The sequence below is a fragment of the Protopterus annectens genome, chromosome 14.part0, assembly GCF_019279795.1.
Source record: "Protopterus annectens isolate FY-2018-M chromosome 14.part0, PAN1.0, whole genome shotgun sequence".
Taxonomy (NCBI): Eukaryota; Metazoa; Chordata; order Ceratodontiformes; family Protopteridae; genus Protopterus; species Protopterus annectens.
The window spans coordinates 42,150,819-42,172,433 of NC_056748.1; the positions used below are offsets into that span (position 1 = coordinate 42,150,819).

The following is a 21,615-nucleotide window of genomic DNA, read 5'->3' on the forward strand; positions in this document are numbered from 1 at the left end:
GTAGGGTAGTTCGAATAATCAAACGATTCAACAAGAAAAAACTTCTAAAGTCTTGTTTTTTTCTGTATGCGGGAATACACTAACATTTTCAGTGACTCCATTGGACAGTATTTTTCACACACAAGCTGGCTACTAGCTGAAAAAAAAAAACAACATGAAGTGAATGCACGTTTACATAAGCAGACTGATTTTTCCTACCAGAAAACTTTGGAAGGCTGGTTCTGATAATCTACCTTTGGATAATCTACTCTACTGTAGAACCATGTCTCGTGACCATTTGAAGTACAGTGGAAGTAAATGCCATGTCACCTTACAACTATAACAGATATTTACATAGTCACAGTGCATCCATTTATCAAAGTTCTGCTGAGCTCCTCATTCTTTACTCAAACATGCATACATAATCATGCCGATGTGCCACGGTACACGAAGAATTCCTATCCCAGCCTGGCTCACTAAGTTAATTGAAGTGGACGGCAGCATACCTTTGCATCTTTTTTAGCCTCGGCTTGATCTACGAAAGAAGGGTCATCTCTTTTTGCCTGAAACAGAGAGAAGTAGCAACTATTAATTACTGTATGCAATTATTTTATATAAAATTACAGTATTACAAAAGGTTTAAAAATCAGTTCTGATCGGTTCCAAAGTGGCATGCGAGTACAAAGCATACAACTAGTTAGGACAAGTAGAACAGCTACGTAAAAATGAATCTCGCCCAAGATTCTACTATGCAATGTTAATTTCCTTGTATTTGTTTCTTGGGATAGCATTTCTTACAACTGGAGAATTGAGTCCCTTCCATCTTAACCCAAACTCCCGATATGGAATCCTGCACCCCCACATTCTATGTGCAGGGGCACAGGAAAATTTTCTTGGGTGGCGAAAGCCAGGGAACCTTTTTGGCTAGCTTATATAGGCCCCAGGGCTGAGGCACTAGGCTATGTAAATAACCCCCTATAGTGAACGGCTATAAAAATAACCCCCTATAGTGGAACCCTAACAGGCTCCATAATACAACTCATTGCACACAAAATGAAGTTTAAATTCAAGATGTCAACACTCTTGCTAATCTTAAACTTTTTACCCTAAATGAACCAAAGGCAAATAGGAGACAACAGCTACCCAGGTGAAGGATAAAGCCTTATCCAAGTCAGATCTCAGAAAACTGCCAGCTTTTTGCAGTGCCTTGTAAAATCATACTCTTTTCAGACAAATTTAGTTCTGAATCTACCCCCATTCCCCTTCTATATTCAAGATTCCATACCTGCATCTACATCCCCCAATCTCCCAAGAAGTTCTTAAGGTGCTATCAAAGGCCTAACACTACAGTGGATATTAAAAAAAAAAAAAAGTGTACACACCCCTGCTAAACTGCCAGCTTTTTGTGATATTAAAAAAAACGAGACCACAATAAATCATTTCAAAACTTTTCCTACCTTTAATGCGACCTATAACCTGTACAATGCAATTAAAAAAATCTGTTAGAGGAAAAATAAAACGTACAATAAGCTGGTTGCACAAGTGTACACAGCCTTTACTTTGAAGCACCTTTTGATTACAACATTCAGTCTTTAGGTGCACACCTGCCATCAATTAAAGAGACTGATTAACCCCAAATAAAGTTCAGCTGTCCTAGTAGGATTTTCCTGACATTTTCTCAGTTGCCTGCTACAGCAAAAGCAGTAGTTCGCAGAGAGCTTACAAAACATCAAAAGGATCTCATTGTTGAAAGGTATCAGTCAGAAGGGTACAAACTAATTTCCACATCATTGGAAATACCATGGAACACCGTGAAGACAGTCATCAAAAGTGGAGAAAATATGGGACAGTGATATTGCAAAGAACTGGACATCCATCCAAAATTGATGAAGACAAGACAAAATGGGTCAGAGAGGCTGCCAAGAGACCTACAGCAACACAAACTGCAGGAATTTCTGGCAAGTACTGGTTGTGTACATGTGACAATCTCCCATATTCTCCATATGTCTGGACTATGGGGTAGGGTGACAAAATGGAAGCCTTTTATTGCACAGAAAAACATCCAGGCCCAGCTAAAAAATTGCAAATACATAAAGTCTCCCAAAAGCATGTCAGAAAATGTGTTATGGTCTGATGAGACCAAGTTGAACTTTTTGGCCAAAATTCCAAAAGGTATGTTTGGTGCAAAAACACCACTTCGCATCAGCAAAACACCATCCCCATGGTGAAGCATGGTGGTGGCAGTTTCATGCTTTGGGGTTGCTTTTCTTCAGCTGGAACTGGGGCTTTAGTCAAGGTGGAGAGCATCAGTTACAAATACCAATCACTTTTGGCCCAAAACCTTTAGGTTTGTGCTAGAAAGCCAAACATGAAGAGGAGCTTCACCTTTCAACACAACAATAACACCCCAAGCATACATCCAAAAATCAAAAGAATGGCTTCACCAGAAGAAAATTAAAGTTTTGTCATGGCCCAGCCAGAGCCCAGACCAACATCCAATAGAAAATCTGTGGGGTTAGCTGAAGAGGGATGTGCACAAGAGATGCCCTTGCAATCTGACAGATTTGGAGTGCTTTTGCAAGGAAGAGTTGGCAAATATTGTCAAGATGCGCCATGCTGAGACGCCTACCTACCAAAGACTGAATGCTGCAATTAAAATCAAAAGGTGCTTCAAAGTATTAGTTTAAGGGTGAGCACACTTATGCAACCAACCAGGTTTTCCTCTAACAGATTTATTCATTTTTCAATTGAATTGCGTTTTGAAATGGTTTATTGTGGTCACAAAATCCTGGGATAAATTAGAAGCATCAAGTGACCAGGTAATTATAAACCCATAAGCTTGACCAGTCTCAAAATGTAAGATTTTGGCAAGCCTCATAGGATTAAGGACAAAATTATAATCCAAGCCAGTTCAGATCAGTCAAGGGCACAGCCTGCCTACTTAACCTCAGGTTTGCTCTAATCCATCGCTTCAATAAATCAGTACACTAACTGTACCTCACGAATGACTACAATACCATCCCACGCTCTGGTATCAGATACTCTCCCAGTTAAATAATCCCTCCGTAACTAACTGGATAGCAAAATTGGTTCACAAATGGAACTCAGAAGGGTGGGTGGCTCTACCTTCTCCAGCATACCCCAAGGTTCAGCCCATTGGCCACCAGTTAAATAATCCCTCCGTAACTAACTGGATAGCAAAATTGGTTCACAAATGGAACTCAGAAGGGTGGGTGGCTCTACCTTCTCCAGCATACCCCAAGGTTCAGCCCATTGGCCACTCACTTCCTGTATATGTCAAAGCAAATGTTAAGCAATTCTGTCTGACCAAACCTGCAGACTAAATTGGTGGCAAACTCCCCAGAGAACACCAAAATCCTCCAAGAGGGCCTTTTCCAAATAGATTTTATAAAAACAGGCAAACTAAATGTCAAATGTATAGCTGTATTCTTTGGATAGCAGGACTTCCCTTTCAACTACCACATTGATAACAGCTCCCTGTAGAAACTTGCACTATATCACATAGTAAATCACATTTATACTGACTGTGGCAAAGACCTGCTAATTGCAACTGTCCAAAAACAGAAAATATGCTATCCCCTTACAATTCAGGGATTAATGTCAATTCCAAATGTTTTAGTCAGCCCTCAAACATCTATGAATTCACAAAGCACTGAAACATTAAAATGAGATTTAAAACGGTCCTACAAAGGGGGAGGCATGTTTTAGTGCCTCTGTTCAATGATGTGTTTTGAAAAGCTTTAGTAGACATTCCAGGAGCTTACTGAAACCTGTTCAGAATTATGCAACCCATTTGTAGTTTTGCTGTCCAACATTTTCTTCCTCTGCATGGAGATCATGGTTGCAGCATCATGGGTAATCAAACCAATGCCTACACCGTCTTAGTAGGGCTTGTGACTTAACACCTCAGCCAAGTTGAATCAGAAACTTGTACCTCATCTTCCTGAATTTTCAGAAAATACTGAATTTAAGTTAAATATCAGGCTGCCAAAAATACCAAGTGGAACCTTTAAATGTTGTACACCATTCTTGCATACCAGCTGTAGCTTTCTGCCAACAATGGTGAGCCAAGCAATAGTACTAGTGACCACTAGACTGGGGCAGAACAGGCTGACACCCATGTACAGGTACAGTGACAACACACCTGAGCCACTGTCATATGAAACTGGCACTACTGCCATCTGGCGAAACAGTGCAGGATGAAGAGGTGCATTCTTACCCATAGACAGAACTAAGGTTCTACAGGCCAAGCACTCACCATCCCCAGTAAGAGGGAGTAATGCTCAGGACACCATCACTGTTTGCATCTGCAGCAACAGATGAACAAACTCTTATGGGTAGCCCCAACATTGCATAGACTAGCATAGTTTGCTTTGGATATATTAGCAGTGCACTGCACCAGTCAGATATGCTGTACTATCATCCAGGCACATTCTTGCCAATGACCACTTGGGCCTTTCTAAGCCTATCCATGCATCCAAAATGTGAAGTTTGGTACCCTTAAGTGTAAGCAGGGGTGGGAGATTAAACATTCACAAGCAGGGACCTGGGAGAAACCATTTACTGGTACCCTGTGTCCATTAAAAATAAAGGTGCCAAACCATGGATGAATTTTTGTTCCTCATCCAATTGTGCAAGTTACAGTTGAATGGAGTTGTGGAGAACTCTGCTTCTTAAGGACTGAGACCCTCTTCCAGAGAAAGGGTAGCATCTGTGATACATACCCGTCTCTCCAGCAGGCAGGTCCTATTTACATTACAAAAAAGGTTTAAGTCTTTAGAAAGGGCAATTCTGGTGCTATTTTGGGGGTATACTGGAGGATCACTAGGGTGGGATATGAATGTCTCATGCACCAGGCATAGATCTCCCCTCATCCTTTGGAGATAGAATACAGGGATAGGGCTTTGATGTGGTCTGCATAGGGCATTTTTGCCCTTTTGTTGGATGTGCCTAGTCAGGTACACACACAAGGGACCATTATACTCAAGAATATGCCTAATGAATGCTGAATACAGTGGACTAAATGACCTCCCTGGACTTGGATGCCATACCTTTGTTTAAAGTTGCTCACTACTGTAGAAATATGATGGTCAGAGGCTAGGATTACTGTGCGTGTCCCCCCATTTCCCCAGGTACTGGGGTTGACTAATTTAACATTTACCAGGAAAGTCATACTTGGAACAAGCCAATTTTTAGCAGATGCCTAGAGAGAAATGCTCCAGACAGGTGTTTATAATGTGGGAGGAAACTAGAGCACCCAGAGGAAAAGTACAGTTTTGTACCTACCATAAATGTAGATGTTAGAGGATCCACATTGCTGCAGTCATAACCTGTGGGTAGTCCGCTGTCCACCAAAGAGTTAGGCTGGCATGAGCTGACTAGTAGTACTAAAGCGCATGACCGACGCCATATCCTCAGTCTTTCTTGCCCTAGATGTCAGGCCTTAAAAAGAAAAGGCCAGAGCCACAAAAGGAGAAAAACAATAATTATCCCCAAGGAACAATAACAACAAACAACAACAACACCCCCAAACCAAAGAGGGGAAGGAGGACATCTACATTTATGGTAGGTACAAAACTGTACTATGTTCTTCATCTCACATTGCTGCAGTCATAACCTGTGGGTAGAATCCCAAAGCAAAGGAAAAGGGAGGCTGGCAAACTAAAAAGCATTAGGAGCTGCTAACATGCCCTGTAAAACTGCAGTGGCAAACCCAGCCCTAGACTTGGAGAAAAGAGGGAGATGGTAATGCTTAGTAAAAGTGTGAACTGAACTCCAAGTAGCTGCTTCCAAAATATCCTTAGTAGCCACACCCCTCAAAAAAGCAGTAGAAGTGGCAGTAGCCCTAGTGGAATGAGGTCTAATCCCAGCAGGAACATCCTTCCCATGATGAGAACAAAAAGCAATACAATTACCAATCCACTTTGAAATAGTCTGCTTAGAAACAGCTTTCCCTTGTGAACCCAAAGCAAAAGAAACAAACTGTTGAGTCTGTCTGAACTCCTTAGTTCTGCTCAAATAATAACGCAACTGCCTGTGTATATCCAAAGAATGCAAGATTTTTTCCCCCTTATTTTGGGGTTCAGCATAAAAGGTAGGCAAATGGATAGACTGGTTCAAGGCCACATTAGAAATCACTTTTGGCATGAAAGTAGGGTTAGTACGCAAAGAAACTCTATCCTTATGGAATATTAGAAATGGTTCTACTGCCATGAGAGCCTGCAATTCAGATACCCTTCTAGCAGAAGTAATGGCCAACAAAAAGGCAGTCTTCCAAGACAAAAACTTCAATTCAGACGTAGCTGCAGGTTCAAAAGGAGGCAAAGTAAGCTTCTCCAACACAAAATTGAGATCCCAGGAAGGAGTAGGAGCTCTGGGGGTCTTATATTTTTTGCCCCTCTAAGAAATTGCTTAAACAAAGGGTGAGAAAATAAAGGAGGGTCACAATCAGTGAGCAGAAATAGCTGCAGCATGAACCTTCACAGAGGAAAATGACAAACCCTTGTCTAGTAACTCAGTAAGGTACTGCAGTGTAAAACTCAAATTAGGTACAGAGACATCAAAGTCCTTTGTCGTGCTCCAAAGAAAAAATCTCTTCCATTTATCAGCATAAACTTTTCTAGTGCTGGGTAGCTTCCAAAATGACATCTAAAACCTGTTGAGGAAGCTGAGAACCCACAGGTTCTAAAACAGAATATGTCAGGCCGTTAGATGCAGGAACTGCACCCTGACATTGAGCAAATGACTGCTTGACTGGGACAACAAGTGAGGAAGCTGTGGTAAAGGCCAAGGAGGCTCCTGAATTAAACTCCTCAGCAGAGGATACCAGTGCTGTCGTGGCCAATCTGGTGCTATTAAAATCATGCAAGGCTTGTCCCGCCTGACCTTCAAGAGAACCTTGGTAAGGAGAGGCAGAGGAGGAAAAGCATAGATGTGAAGGTTGTTCCAACTGAAAGATAGAGCATCCACTTTCCAAGCTTTTGGGTGAAACATCTTTGTGCAAAATTTTGGTAGTTGGAAATTTAGAGAAGCGAACAGATCTATGTCTGGAGTTCCCCAAGCCACTGTCAACTGTTGAAATACCTGAGGATCCAATTTGTGGGGATCCACAATTTGTCTGCTCAATACATCTGCTAGGGAGTTCTGTGCTCCTGGCAGAAACCGTGCTTGAAGAGTAATGTGCAAACCCAGAGCAGTCTCCCACAATATCATAGCTTGTCTGCAAAGAGGGTAAGAATGGGTCCCCCCCTGCTTGTTGATGTACCACATGACTGTAGTGTTGTCTGTTTGTATCAACACCTGTCCTGGTTGAAGTAGGCCCTTGAAAGCCATCAGGGCAAACTGGACTGCTAACATCTCCTTCATGTTGATATGCAAATGCTGTAGTTTGGGAGGCCATGTGTCTTGAATCCATTTCCCATTGAAGTGTGCTCCCCAAGCCAGGTCTGAGGCATCCGTCGTTAAGATCTGACTCGCCTCTGGTCGGGCCACAGAGTCCCTTGTTTAGGTGACATTCCTGTGCCCACCACAAGAATTCCTTTTGGATGCAAGGTATTATTGGAATGACAGTGTCCAGATCGTGGCAGTGTTGAGTCCATACACTTTTGAGATACCATTGTAGCTTCCGCATATGCAGTTTGGCATTGGGAAGTACCAGAATGCAAGATGCCATGAACCCCAAGGCTTGAAGGACTGTCCTTGCAGTCAGCCTGGACAGTACTGATAATTGCTGGAAGTAGAGATGAAGAGTTCTTTGTTTGTCCAGGGTCAGAAAAGCCATCTGAGAGGCTGTATTCAGTCTCACACCCAGAAAGCACATGTCCTGAGAGGGTACTCGACTGGACTTTGTTTCGTTCACAGAATACCCTAGGCACCTTAAAACTGCCATTACATACTGTAGATGTTGAAGTAACTTGTCTTTGTCTTGAGCAAGAATCAGGCAATCGTCCAGATAAGGATAAATTTGTATTCCCCTCAGTCTTAAGTAAGCTATTACAGGAGCCAGAACCTTTGTGAATACCCAGTAGATAAACCAAAGGGCAATGCAGAGAACTGATAATGAGAAGTGCCAGCCCGAAAACGCAGGAATCTCCTACAGCTGGGCCTGATAGGAATGTGAAGATAGGCCTCTGAGATCCAGGGTTACCATCCAGTGATCTTTGCCTAGCAGAGGCAGAAGTTGCTGTAATGTTAACATCTTGAACTTTGGAATGTCTAGGTATGTATTGAGAATGGACAAATCCAGAATTGGCCTCCAAGTGTTTCCTTTCTTTGGCACCAGGAATAGACGAGAATAAAACCCTAGGCCTTCTTCTGACGGAGGTACCACCTGGATTGCCCCCATCTGTAAAAGCAAAGAAATTTGTTCCTGAGCCTCCAGCCTTTGCTGAGGAGGTACATCTGGCATGCCTTTGAAAGGGGGAAAAGTGTGAAAATAAAACTTGTAGCCTTGATTTATTATGTCCAACACCCATTTGTCCTGGGTGACCAAATGCCAATTTTGCTTGAAAAGTGCCAACTTTCCTCCTAGAGGAGCTGCCAGAAAGGAAGGATCTGGCAGCTGGAGATGCAGGTCATTGGGTCTGTTTACAAAAAGGCCGACCCCTGCCCTCACCAGAAGATTGTGCAGGAGAACTCCAAGTCCTAGGTCTGAAAGAACCCTGAGCATGAGCCCTGCCCCTACCACATCTAGACCTGCCCTTAGACTGAAAATCTGAAGGGCAAGACCATCCTCTTGCAGGCCAATTCCTGCTAAACTTAGGGGGCTGCACTTGCAAAAATTCCTTAACTGTCTGCATAGACTTAGCTTTGTCTTCCATCTTTTTCAAAACTGACTCCACAGGGGAACCAAAAAGAACTTCAGATTGAAGGGGAGCATCCAAAATCCGAGCTTTAACCTGCTCTGACAAATTTTGATCCTTAAGCCAGGCATGCCTACGAATAACTGAACCAGTAGCAGCTACCCTGGAAGAAGCCTGAAGGGCATCGAAGCCACACTGCAAGGAATGTTTACCAACTTGATCTGAAGCATGAACCAAGTTCCTGCAATTCCTTACACTCTATACCCTCAGATAAAGCATCTACCTTAGATTTCAACTGACCTAACAGAAAGTTCTGATACTTCAGCATATGGAATTGGCAATTTAAAGCCCTCATAGCTAACGTAGAAGAGGTGTACACTTTTTTACCCCACCTATCCAACGCTCTAGAGTCTTTATCCAAGGGAACTGGATTCTTCACCACAGAAGCCCTGACACCCTTAGGCCCTTGAATAATAGTTTCCGGGTCAGCTCTAGGCTCTTATACAAATATTTATGTGCCTCGAACTGTAATACCTGTCTGGCTTGACAGGGCAGGGGTAAAGAATCAGGATTAAGGGAAGCTTCAGAAAAACATCCCGAACAACATCTAAAACAGGGGAATTGCCAAAGGTCTATGTTGTGACAAAACAAAAATTCCTAAGCCTCTTATGAGAATCTGAAAATCCTGACCTTCCACTTGAAATGCTCCCTCATGGAATGCAAGGTTTCAGAAAAGGAGAAATCCTCTGGAGGTGAAGCAGAAGGACAGGAATCCTCTGCATCCGAATCAGAATAGGGAGGAAAATCCTGAATATCCCCAGCTGAGGACTCAGAGTAATCTGAGGAATGTTCCATTCCCTCTAAATCTGTCTCCACCCTAGGCCTCTTTTCTGGAGGGGCATAGAACCCTGATCAAAGTAATCAAATCCTCTGCCATTTTCAACATATGCTTTTAGGAACCCCGAGCCGAAGAACCAGGGCTGTGGCCTGTACCAGAAATACCAGGTCTAGCCTTAGCAGGGCCTTTAGTGACTGAAGTAGAAGGCCTAATAACCTTTTTGAAGGATGGGAGAACAGAGAGAAGAGCACCCAAGCACCCCTGACCCTCCCTGAGAGAGGAGGCCTCAAAATTAAAAGTTCCCCCTGGATTCCAGCCGAGACCTCCTGGATGATCCACAGATTCAACCAGATTCCATAGAACCGCATCCTTATTAAATCTAGCAAAGCGCACCCCACTACGTCGTGTTCAGGCCCTAAGCAAGGAATACAGAGAGAATGATAGTCCCTATGACGTATCTGTTTCCCACAAGAAATACAATTATTAACTTTTTCTGACATCCGGATTAACTGAGGCAAGAAAAGACAAAAGTTTTCACGGGCGGGTTTTAGCCCAACTTGGTCTTCGGTCAGAAACTCGAAAACTGAAAATTTCAACGCCCGAACGGCACTTGCAAACGCTGCTTCTGCTTCGGACCACGCGGCAAGAAAGACTGGGGATATGGCGGTCATGCGCTTTAGTACTACTACGTACGGACATCAGCTCCGGGCACCCATGACCGACGCCAGCCTAACTCTTTGGTATTCGGGCCGACAGAGGACAGCGGACTACCCACAGGTTATGACTGCAGCAATGTGAGACGAAGAACATCATACACAAATGCAGGGAGGACATGCAGACTCTGCACAGAAGGCACCCCAGCCAAGAATCGAACTGAAGAATCTCTTGCTGTGAGGAGACAATCCAAGCCACTGTGCCAGCCAAGACTCTTAAGGGTATGTTGATATAGTTACAGGGGTATACAGTTTCCTAAAGGATACTATTATGCATTTCTTGGCACTGGGTTATAAGTCCATGGCTCTGACAAGTTTGTGTCAGCCCTTCCTGGAGAGCATTAGTACTGAGGGGGGGTTCTATGACTGCTAATTTGCAGTCTGCAAAACTGGTTAGCCACAGGTGCTTGGCATTTGCTTAGACTTCAGAGAAGTAAGTGTCAAAAAGGAGCAGTCAGAGGATTGATCCCTGAGGGACTCCACTTGTGACTGGCCTCTTTGTAGGACGATGACTCCCCATTTCTAACTTCAGAAGTCCTGTGTGATCCACCTGGGTATCCTCCAGGTAACAATGGTTTACACAGCGTCTTAAATTTGCCAAGAATGCCTTGGTCAGGTCAGGGTAAGCGGTGTGAACCATACTGCCCTTATTCATTGCTTTGGTGACCTTAAAGTCCACCAGGTAGAGTAGGCATGACCTGCCCTTGACTAAACCAAACTGAGTTGGGTCCAGAGGAATTAATCACTTCCATGATTATTTTCCATGGCTTTGCATATGACACTAGTGAGACTTCTGGATCTACAGGTTCCAGGGTCTGTAGATGGCCCCCTTTGTGCAGAGGATGATAGTTGCTGTTTACCCTTCATTAAGCACAAAGCTCGTTTGGAGGCTGCAGTTAAATAGCAATTCCAGAGGGACTAATTTGTTCATGCTATTTAAAAAGGCATGCTGGGATAATATCTGGGCCTGTTGATGCAGTGTCATTGGCCTTGAAGACCACCGAGAACCTGTTCCTTAGTGATAAGAGTTGTATTTGATGGTATTTCTGGAGGGAAGGTTGAGGGGAGAGAGGGGTAAAGTTAGAGCTGAATCTACCAGTAGGTTTAACACATCTTCTCGCATCTCTAATTTCTCAGTCTTTTGGATTTCTGATACCATGACAGGAAAAGACCCCATTCCCAAGCCATAGTATGATTAAAGTTCGTACTAGCATCGTTTCAATCTCAGATGTTGCCAGAAGCGATCTTTGCAGCATCTGCAATGTGCTCAGTAATGATTCCTTCTGCAATTTGTACAGTTCCATGTATTGGTAACAAGTATGATTGTAAATTTTTACAAGACTCACTGCTCCTACTACTAAAACTGTCTGGGCATCTTCCATATTGCCCTTGTTCCTGCAAATCCTGGTAGTTTATGACAGCCTCTGAATGCAAGACACCGTAGTCAGTGGGTGTAGCAATTTCAATGATCAATGCTACTTGTATTTTCATGGACTTCTATATCTGGTAGTCTTGTATCTGTTTTTTGAACTGCTGGTAGGATGATCACCATGTGATAACATTTTCTATGATGCTTTGTGGCTCATGTTTCCAGTTTATTTTAGCTACTTCAGTATGTTTGCAGTCCCCAATGCAACAGTCTTGCCACATTATGCCTTTCAGTATACAGTCCTTCTGCCATTAGTACATCACAACCAGCAATAGTTTCCCATTCTGTTTTACAAAACCTACATTTGTCGGTTTCTCTCATGTTTAATGGGCTTTGTAATCCAACGTGTACATAGTCCACTATCTTGGGCCAACATTAACCTTTTGTCTTTTGGTTTAAATTCACCTCTCCTTAACCATTCTTGTATTCAATCCTGAAAATCACGCTGTTCCAAGAGTTTGTTATACTTGCAAGTATATTTATGCATTTTCCACATTTCTTGCCTTCTCATCTGAGCCTTTACCTTATATTTTTTGGGGTTTTTTTTTGGCACTTTCAGTTGCTGCCTGATTTTCTACTTCTGATTTAAATTTCCATTCCCACTTGACACAGATATGCTTCTGCTAAATTAAGCAGGAAAGTCACCTTAAACGGTTTCAAAACTTTCATTAAGTTTTTGTCTTATGAGTTCAGAAAATATGTAGGCAATCCCATGATTGCAGACATACATGTAATGAATTTCGAGGAGGCCTATACTGTTCTTCAGAATGGGGAGCATATAATCTTGGTAAACACCAATTTTCATCATTTGACGATTATGAAGCATCCTGGTTTTCCTGTCCCAACACCTTTTGGGCCAATAACTCAAATTGCAAGTTAAGACAGGAACAGCAAAATTGGTTTATAGCTTGAAATTTGTTCCTAGAAATCACTCGTTTCTTTAACTTCATTACTAATAGTCTACTCTTCGGCTTTGATTTTTTGTATTGTAAACATTTGTCTAATGCCTTGCCTATTTCTCTTCAAATATCTATGGGGCTCTCTTAGAATATTTATTTTTTGTGTTTAGTCAGCTTTCGCCTTTGCATAAATATTGCACCACATGAGATCTCTTTCCCATGTCCATGTTGCTTGTACCTTTCCAAAGTCTCTAAATTGTTCTTTATATTTTAGCACTTCCTCAGTTTCTTGTTTTCCCCAAAACAGCCCAAGGTTTTAGTCTATAAATGTTTTTCATAAAGCTGTTGTATTAATGAACACTTATTTGAAGCTAGACAGTTTTTCTTGTGGAAGTATTCTAATTTCTCACAAACTTTTTGTACATCTGTCTGGAAATTCTGGGCTTCTTGCATAACAGTAAAAATATGTAATTTCTTAATCCTCAATAGTCCACTCTTGTCTTTATGGCTCTGTGGACTGCTACTTCCTCCTATAGCAAGGGGGGAGCATCCTCCCACTGGGCCTGGCCTAGCCCCTTTGTAGGAATGTTTCCATGTCTTGAGGATTGTACAGTCATTTTTTCCAGTCCTGGCACCAGTAAGCCTACCAGGATTAGGCACTTTATCCTGGTTTTGTGCACCCAGCTATATTTTAACCTACTTTTATACAGGATATAGACTATTTTCTACAGTATATAAAAGTGTAGCCTTGATTTTGTAAGAAAATGGGGTCCCCCTCATTAAAGTACTCATCAAGATTGGAAGACAAATTCAATTTCAGCAATACTAGTTTCCTTTGCTTGCAAATATGTCTAGTGGAGAAATTGGAATATGGACTCCAAAAATTTTCTGGCTCAGTACAGGTGGCTCCATTAACAATGAGCTCTGCACACAACTGCGTATTGCCTTTGAGGTTGCTGATATAGCTAAAGAATGCTTTTTTGGTTGTCCTTGGCCTGGGAGGGCAAATTTACTGCAAATTTGGCTTTATAGCCCATTTTTACTCAAAGTTTTTAGTTTGAGCAGAGTACTTTTATCCTGCTGGGTGCTCACCTCCTAATTTTCTTCCGTTATACAGCCTATTGGTGCTGCGATTCTACCAGGGTGGCTTTGAGTTAGGTACAACATGCTTGTATAGTGTTTCTGCAAACAGTTCCACATAAGCAGTGTTCAGGGTTTATGGGGACTTTCAAATTTTGCTAGGTTATCACTTAGTAGAAAATTGGCTTTGGAGTAGTTTCTGAACATTCCACGGTTAGCTGGGGTTCTGGGTTTTATTTTTTTTATTTCAAAAGAGTTTTGTGGCTTGACCTTACCAGAAAGGACATTACACTGAGGGTGTGCAGCACTCCCATATTAGGGAGGACCAAATCCAGTAGGTTTGCACCACTGGTCAGAATAGACAATCTGGTGCAGGGAGTTTGTGTTTACAAGATCCAGGACTCTCTGTGCCTACATGTTTGGTGCCTTATGAGATTCCCACAATACTGGGGCAATTAAAGTCACCCATTACTACAGTACTGGGTTGGATGGGGAATGTTTCCAGTAAAGCTTAAATGCATGTTATAGGTGTCCTGGTCAGAGACTGAGTTATAGTTTGCAAGAAGTGGTATGGGATTTTCCCCATAGTCATTTAAACATGGAGAAGCTCAAGTGTATATTCTTGTTTGACCAGCCTTGAGGGGAGGCACCTCCAACTGTAGTCCCTGTGTAACAGCTGGTCTGAATGTATGGAAGGCATTATAGCCTGCTGGCATGCTCTGCCATTAAACCAGGTCTCGGACTGCACAGAGTCAGCATTCTTCAGGGTGAGGAAAGCTTGTAGGGAGTGGAGATTTAGACTCCTAGCATCGAGTAATAACTCCTTCAGATTTCACTGGTTTTGGGCTTGGTGGGGGAAGGTAACGTTTTAGTCAATATTTGAAAGCCTAGAGGGAAAAGGTGCAGACCTTCAACAGCAAAGCAGCGTGGACAATTGACCATCTACTTCCATGTTGACAAATATAGTGAACAACCTTATGACAACACCAGAAACTAAGACAAGCCAGTCATCTTCTGTATTGTGGCATCATCCTTGAAGGTAAAATACTGCTCAATGCTAAGCTCATACCAGCCTGGGACATTCCAGGAGCTCCATGATGGTTCTAAATCTAGTCTATGCAGAAGATTGTTGATGCCACTATGACTGCCAACACTAGTAGTGTTAACTGAGATTATGACAGGGTACTTGGGGTGGTCATGTACAAAGGGTCCATTATAGGGCATATGATCCTAATATTCTCCCATCCTTTATTCTAGGCTGAAATGGCATCCAAGTCCTACTGGCAGGACATCACTAGTAGTCTCCAAGCTCGTGGTCGTAGTCACACACCATCTTCCAAAGGGGACTCCCAAGTTCTAGTAAAACAAAGCAAGTGTCCCAGATGGTTATATAGTGACTCCCTCACTCCAAAGAGGTTTTCCATTTCATAGTACCTCTCAGAGACACCCCCCCCAAGATACTAAGCTGCATGTGGCAGTTCCTATACAAATTGTCTAGGAATTCTGGTCAGACCCGTGTAGTGTGGCAAGTCAACTCAACCTCGCCAAAGCATCTACCACCATCCCCCATGCTAAAAATTTAACAGCAGTACATTAATCCAGCTACAGTAAAACAAATGTCTAACACCAGAAAGCCAGAAATAGGAACAGAGGAAAAGGGTTATTAAAACAATGTTTTCTGGTATTTGACCATCCCATTGCCAATCACCAAGTTTAATGTTTTATGAATAGCTCCCCATGGGACTGGTAGTAAATCAGCTAAAGGACAGGACACATACATGCATCGGAGACTATGAAGGTGAGCAGCAATGTTCCACAGGGCTCTATGCTGGGATCCTTTTGTCTGACATTTATTTTGGTCTGCAAACCATGAACCAAAACTCTGGCTAACCACATTTACCAGCTGTGAACTGGAAGTCATTGCAAATGTATCCTCTAGCATCCCAAACACCAGAAAACCAGACAGGAACAGAGGAAGATTAGTTTTGATAACATTTTCCTCTGCACATGCTCCTACCCATGGTTTTCTGGCAAATGCCTGGTGTACAAAATGGGCTTGAAATTAATACTAAAATTGTCATTTGTCAGACCCCACAAATACATTGAAAACACCAAACTTCAAAATGAAAATATTAAGAGACCTTGGGATGTGGGTTGACAATTCCCCACCTTTCAGGATTACATAATGATCAGAAAAAAGTCCTACTTGGCACAACAGATTGCCAATGGACATCATCCAGGTCTGAGAAATCATTGTTCCCTTATATTCAGCATTGATTACATCACAGACAACAATGCCCCCCTCCCCATTGGGATGTACTTCACTAGATATAAATCAAAGGAGAAAGACCCCAGAGATTCTTAGCTAAAGATCCGTGGCTTCAGATTTCCATGTCTTCCCAATGTCCAACAGACTGCCACTGCAAATTAAGCAGTGCGATCTCACCCTTGAAAAGGGAAGTGGATGAATGGATGGGTACTCCATTCACTTCTGGCTTAACCGTCCTGGAGTTTTATGAGAGAGGCTTGGTCTGAAGGAAGGTACAGTTACATTGTAATGCCCATGATCCTAGGAGTTTGAATCAAGGCAGCTGACATTTTGCAGAGGTACTGCTGAGATGTTGGCACATGCTGTACAAAAAGTAACATTCAAGGGAATTTAGGACGTTTATGAGCTAAACCTCACCACAACAATAAACAGAACATGCTGGAGGGATAGATTCCTGTTAGAGACTCCTCATGCTTTGGAACAAAATTCCAAACTACATTAGGCACAGCCCCTCACTAACACTCAAGAGAAACCTTGACGAGTGGATGGGTAACAGAAAATACACCCCTAGGATCACTTCATTGGCTCTTCTTGACAGAGGCTCAGTTAATTAATTAATGGGGTGGCGAAAGCTGACACTCTGGCTAGGCTTATAAATGCCCTCTGGCAGATAGCCTAGTACCTACCTATGAACCTATGGAGGTAGAAGTTATGCAACACTGGGAATTTGCTTCAGTTAGAGAGGTTCAGTGAGCCCTTTGTATTCAGTTACCTTGTATAAATGAATCATGCCCGTAAATGCATTTTTTTCTGTTAATGCACACAAGTTAAAACTCCATTGGGCTTAATTTAGCTCAATTTGTGATGGAAGATGTGCAGATATTCAGGGTCATGACAGTTATGCTACCTTTTAAAGCTATAAAGCAAGCTAAAACAATTTTAATTCAATAAATAGTTGATTTACCTGTAGAAGAGACACCAGTACTCTCTCAAAGTGTCCTGATGTATCCGATTTAATGTCATCTTCCAAACCGCGTCCATTTTCTAAAAGGGAAAAAAGATATAGAAATGAAGTCAGATTTTGACTTTTGTACTGGGGAGGGAGGTAATAATTCACTCATGAGCAGGACTGAAGCCAGGGTTGTTTGAAGATGTACATTATCTTTGACTGTTGCTTCAGTTTTCAGGAGTTAGAATTTCATATTGGTACAACAAATACTTGTTACTCCCCTACCCAAATACTTGTTACTCCCCCACCCAAATACTTATTACTCCCCCACCCAAATACTTGTTACTCCCCTACCCAAATACTTGTTACTCCCCCACCCAAACATAAATGGCCTTGGGTAGTTTACATTCCACAGCTGAAATTAGGTTACAGGTTCTATACCAGAATGATTACCTTAGAAGCCTTTATAGGATTAGTACATCATACATTACTGTGGTCATTGTTCTTTCTTTGCTCAACTGTACGATTTTAATGTACATGTTAAAATGGGGACATTTGGTCCCAGTGTTGTGATGTTGCTCCCTTCACAATAATTTGCAAATCGTGGCTTACATGGTCAGCACAGATCCAGTATTGCCTTCAGTTCATCATGGCTTGTTTCTAGCATCTAATGGCTAAATTGACATGCAAGGCCCTAAATGCAGTGGACTTGCTTTCAGAAAGGCCACTTAATGATTAAAAATGTTATTTTAATCTCAAATACAAACTGGGATGTTCTTATATTGGGAAAATACAATTACTCAAGTAGAAGCATTCAGTTGAAACTCAAATTTCATTCCATCATAAGAAGGCTTTTGTCCCTCCAATAACTTGCACATTAGGATTATACAGTACTGCATTGTTATAACTCCACATCCTGGAGATGCTTCAGTTAAGCCTAATGGCATGAACACAAAACACAGTATCTATCATGCACTATTGCAAATAAAATTTCAGCACAGGTGGAAAGATGTGGGAAAAGTACAACATAAGCAATTTGATTAAAAAATGTTTTATACAGAACTGGGAAATACAGTAAAATGAATTGAAAGACTGCCAAAAAACTAATAGGTACATTTTGGAGAAGTGTCTATGAAGATCCGATGGAACATAAAGATGCTAAATGGGTAAAGTTAAGAGGTTTAAAGGTACAGGATATGAAATGGGATGAAGTAAAAGCCAGACAGATTGAAACAAAGTTAAGAAAAGCCTCTAACTGGAAAACCCCAGGCCCAGATGCAGTACCTAACGTCTGGTTAAAGAATTAACATCTTTGCATGAAGATTTAGCCACGAGTAAGAACTATTTATATGCACATCCTGAACAGACACAAACCTGGTTCAAAGGAAAAATGCTCCTACTTGAGTGAACCTGCATGCTACCTTAAAAATTAGACCAATAACTTGCCTTGGGACGACACACACTGGAATTGATGCTGACAGTTTGTCATTTAGAAGAAAACAATTATGGTAGTAGAACAAAGGGGAAATAAAAAAGTCATATGGAACAAAGGATCATTTGTTGTTAAATACAATCATAGTGGAGAACTGTAAAAAGGGAAGAAACCAATTATGGCATGGATTGACTACAAAAGCATTTGATAGTATCTCACATTCATGGATAAAAGAGTGCTTAAAAATGGGTTCCTATCATGTCATCGAACTTTTACAAGTTCGAACTACATAGGTTCGAGACCATGTGTTAGAATTTGTAAAAGTGTGAGCGTGTTAATGGAAATCTCCATAGGCAGAGCTTTCCATTCACTTCAATGTGGTGTGATCTCGGAGATGGTATATTTAAGTAGAGGGGTGTGGGGGTGCAGAGGGGCACAGCCCCCCCATTTTACAAGTTTATTTTATTGTCCGTTGTGTTTTTTTTTTTTTTTTAGGTAGTCGAAGTTATGTAACTTTGAGCATAATGTTTTGACCATTAGTTGTTCAAAGTTAAGTAACTTTGTCCATGTGATAGATGCCTTAAAAATGTACAAGATGCACTCTACACACTGATAGCCCACTTTGCAATTAAGCCATAATAAAGGACAAATTATTATCCCAGTGATAAAAATTCAAAGGGGGGTATTCCATGGTGACCGTCACCGCTGTTATTCTGTCTTGCCCTTAACCCATTAAGCTGTTAAAACAGCTTGGGTCTTCTTTGCGTCTTTCGGCTTTTCCCAGTTAGGGGTGGCCACAGCAGAACTCCGGTCCGCTAATGATTGGTAGTTTATTTTTACGTGCAGAGTTACCAGCCATGATGCACAACCTTCAATGAAGGTACACCTATTCACGCATGTCTCCACTTAGAAGACGCTCGGAGAATCGAACTGGAAAGCGTCTTACTGTGAGGCGACACTACCGCAGCACCACCACTGAATGGCTATAATATGGCTCCTAGAAAAAGTCTAAAGACTTATCTTCTCGGTCAATGATTTAAAAATGTACATCTCATCAGATGTGAACTGAAAGCATAACTGCAAGTTGTCAAAACTTTCAGACGATATAAGAATATCATTTGTTCTTGATAAATGTGCAAAAGCAACTTTAAAGCAGGAAAACTGCAACATCAGGAAAATATTTTGGGACAAGAATGTGATATAAAAGAACTTTAGCAAGAGGGAGTGTATAAATACTTGGGAATTGAAGGAACAATAATAAAACACAAACAGATGTGAATAAAATTTAGTAAGGAATATTTCAGAAGACAAATTAATCCTGAAAACTGCACTGACATCTAGGAACAAAATTCAAGCAATAAACCAATTTGCTCTTCCTGTCCTAACTTAGTTTTAGAGTGATTGACTGGCCCCAAAATGTGGATAGATTAGACAGGAAAAGGATGCTTTATGCTCACCAAATGGTTTATAAAAATAAGTGCATACCAAAATTTTATATTCCCCATTCTGAATGAAGGATTGAGGGATGGGCCTCCTTGAAATTGATTATATGTATAAATCTGCAATGTTGAAACTCCACACATCTGCAGACCTCACGAGACCCAAATGTAGTGAAAGTTTTGAAATATGAGGAGAATAAATCTAAGATTTAGCAGAAGCATATCAGCATCAAGTAGGAATGGAAATCAAACCAGACAGATAAAAATCAGGCAGCAAGTGAATGGACCAAAAAATAAAAATATAAGGTGAAGGACCAGATGAGAAGGCAGGAAATGTGGAAAAAGCATACAGTTGCAAGTATAGAAAACTTCTGGAAGAACCGCATGTTGATCAGGAATGACTGCAAGAACGGATAAGGAGAGGCGAATTCAAACCAAGAGATGAAAGGTTAATACTGGCAGCCCAAGATAGTGGGCTACATACATGTTGGTTTACAAATTCCATTGAACATGTGGGAGAAACAGACAAATGTAGGTGCAAACATTATGGTACTGAAGTGGCTGAAAAACACTGCAAACATGAGGCACAAAGCATCACAGAAAATGAAGTTTATATCACATGGAATCACCCATTACCTGCAGTTCATAAGACAGATGCTAGAAAACTGGATCTAGTGGTTCAAGACAAGAATAGCATCGATCATTGAAATTACCACACCCAGTGACTACAGTGTTTTACGTACAGAGACACACAGACATAAAATATCAGCATCTGCAGGCAGAAATGAGAGCAATGTGGAAGAAAGATACCCAGACAGTTCCAATGGTAGGAGCAACGGGTTTTACAAAAAATAATCTACAATCATATTTAGATAAATTACCAATCCATGTAACTGTAATAATTGCAGGAGTCATTACTGGGCACTTTGCCTGACAGAGATTGAAACAATACTAATTTCATGAATTTTAATATACTTTGACTTGGAGAATGGGGTTCATTCCAGCCATATTAGAAACCCAAAAGACTTGGAGAAATTAAAAAAAAAACAGGAAAACATGGCATTTGTCCTATTGCCATTCTATATTTTCATTTAGAGTGCATCAGAAACTAATAGTATGTCATGAAAAATTATGTCCTAGTGCTTTAATCAGATAAGCATGCGACATTATGGAAGGAGGTCGAGGGAGTTATGTTCATGGGTTAAAATAGGGAATGTGTGGTAAATGGCCAAGACATCATATTATCATGAGAAATTGCATCAAACTGAAATTACTAAAGAATGGCATTTATAAACAAGATGACATCCACTTAGGCCTATGCATAAATACAGTTACTAGCTAGACCAATTTATTCTTGCATGTGCTTTGCAACCAATTTTGTTATGGCATGCAACTGTCATGATAGGGCACGAAGAACAGGCATATTCAGAATAATCTACCTCATTTTATTACCTCCATCAAATAATTTATTCATGGGGCATTTTCCCAATGCCCAGTGTAGCATACAACATTAATGTTCAAAATGCTAATCTTGTCCTGAGCTAAAGCTGCAAATGCTGACTGATGTACATGCAAAGTAAATCTTACCTTCTTGGTAAACTTTTTTCAGAAGCTGGATGCATGGTTTTGGGCGAGATGCAAGAATTTCAATCAACACATTTTCTGAAGTGCCAGCACCCTGTAGGAAGAAATACAAATCACATTAGAATTGCATTAATATGCAAACAATCATCGAAATAAGTGCACTTGCAGCCCAAGATGGCCTT

The 21,615-nt window shown here is 41.3% G+C and overlaps 1 protein-coding gene across 2 annotated transcripts in view; it reads right to left on the reverse strand.

Annotated features, from left to right (window-relative positions):
* Window positions 1-21,615, reverse strand: part of LOC122788855 (annexin A5-like) — a 379,122-nt gene that overhangs the window by 139,912 nt on the left and 217,595 nt on the right. For both annotated transcript variants that reach the window (XM_044055751.1, XM_044055753.1), the window contains exons 6-8: window positions 21,437-21,527; window positions 16,994-17,073; window positions 486-542 (exon numbers count right to left, since the gene is read on the reverse strand). In XM_044055751.1, the coding sequence (XP_043911686.1) occupies window positions 486-542; window positions 16,994-17,073; window positions 21,437-21,527 (228 nt within the window). The remainder of the gene's footprint in view (window positions 1-485; window positions 543-16,993; window positions 17,074-21,436; window positions 21,528-21,615) is intronic.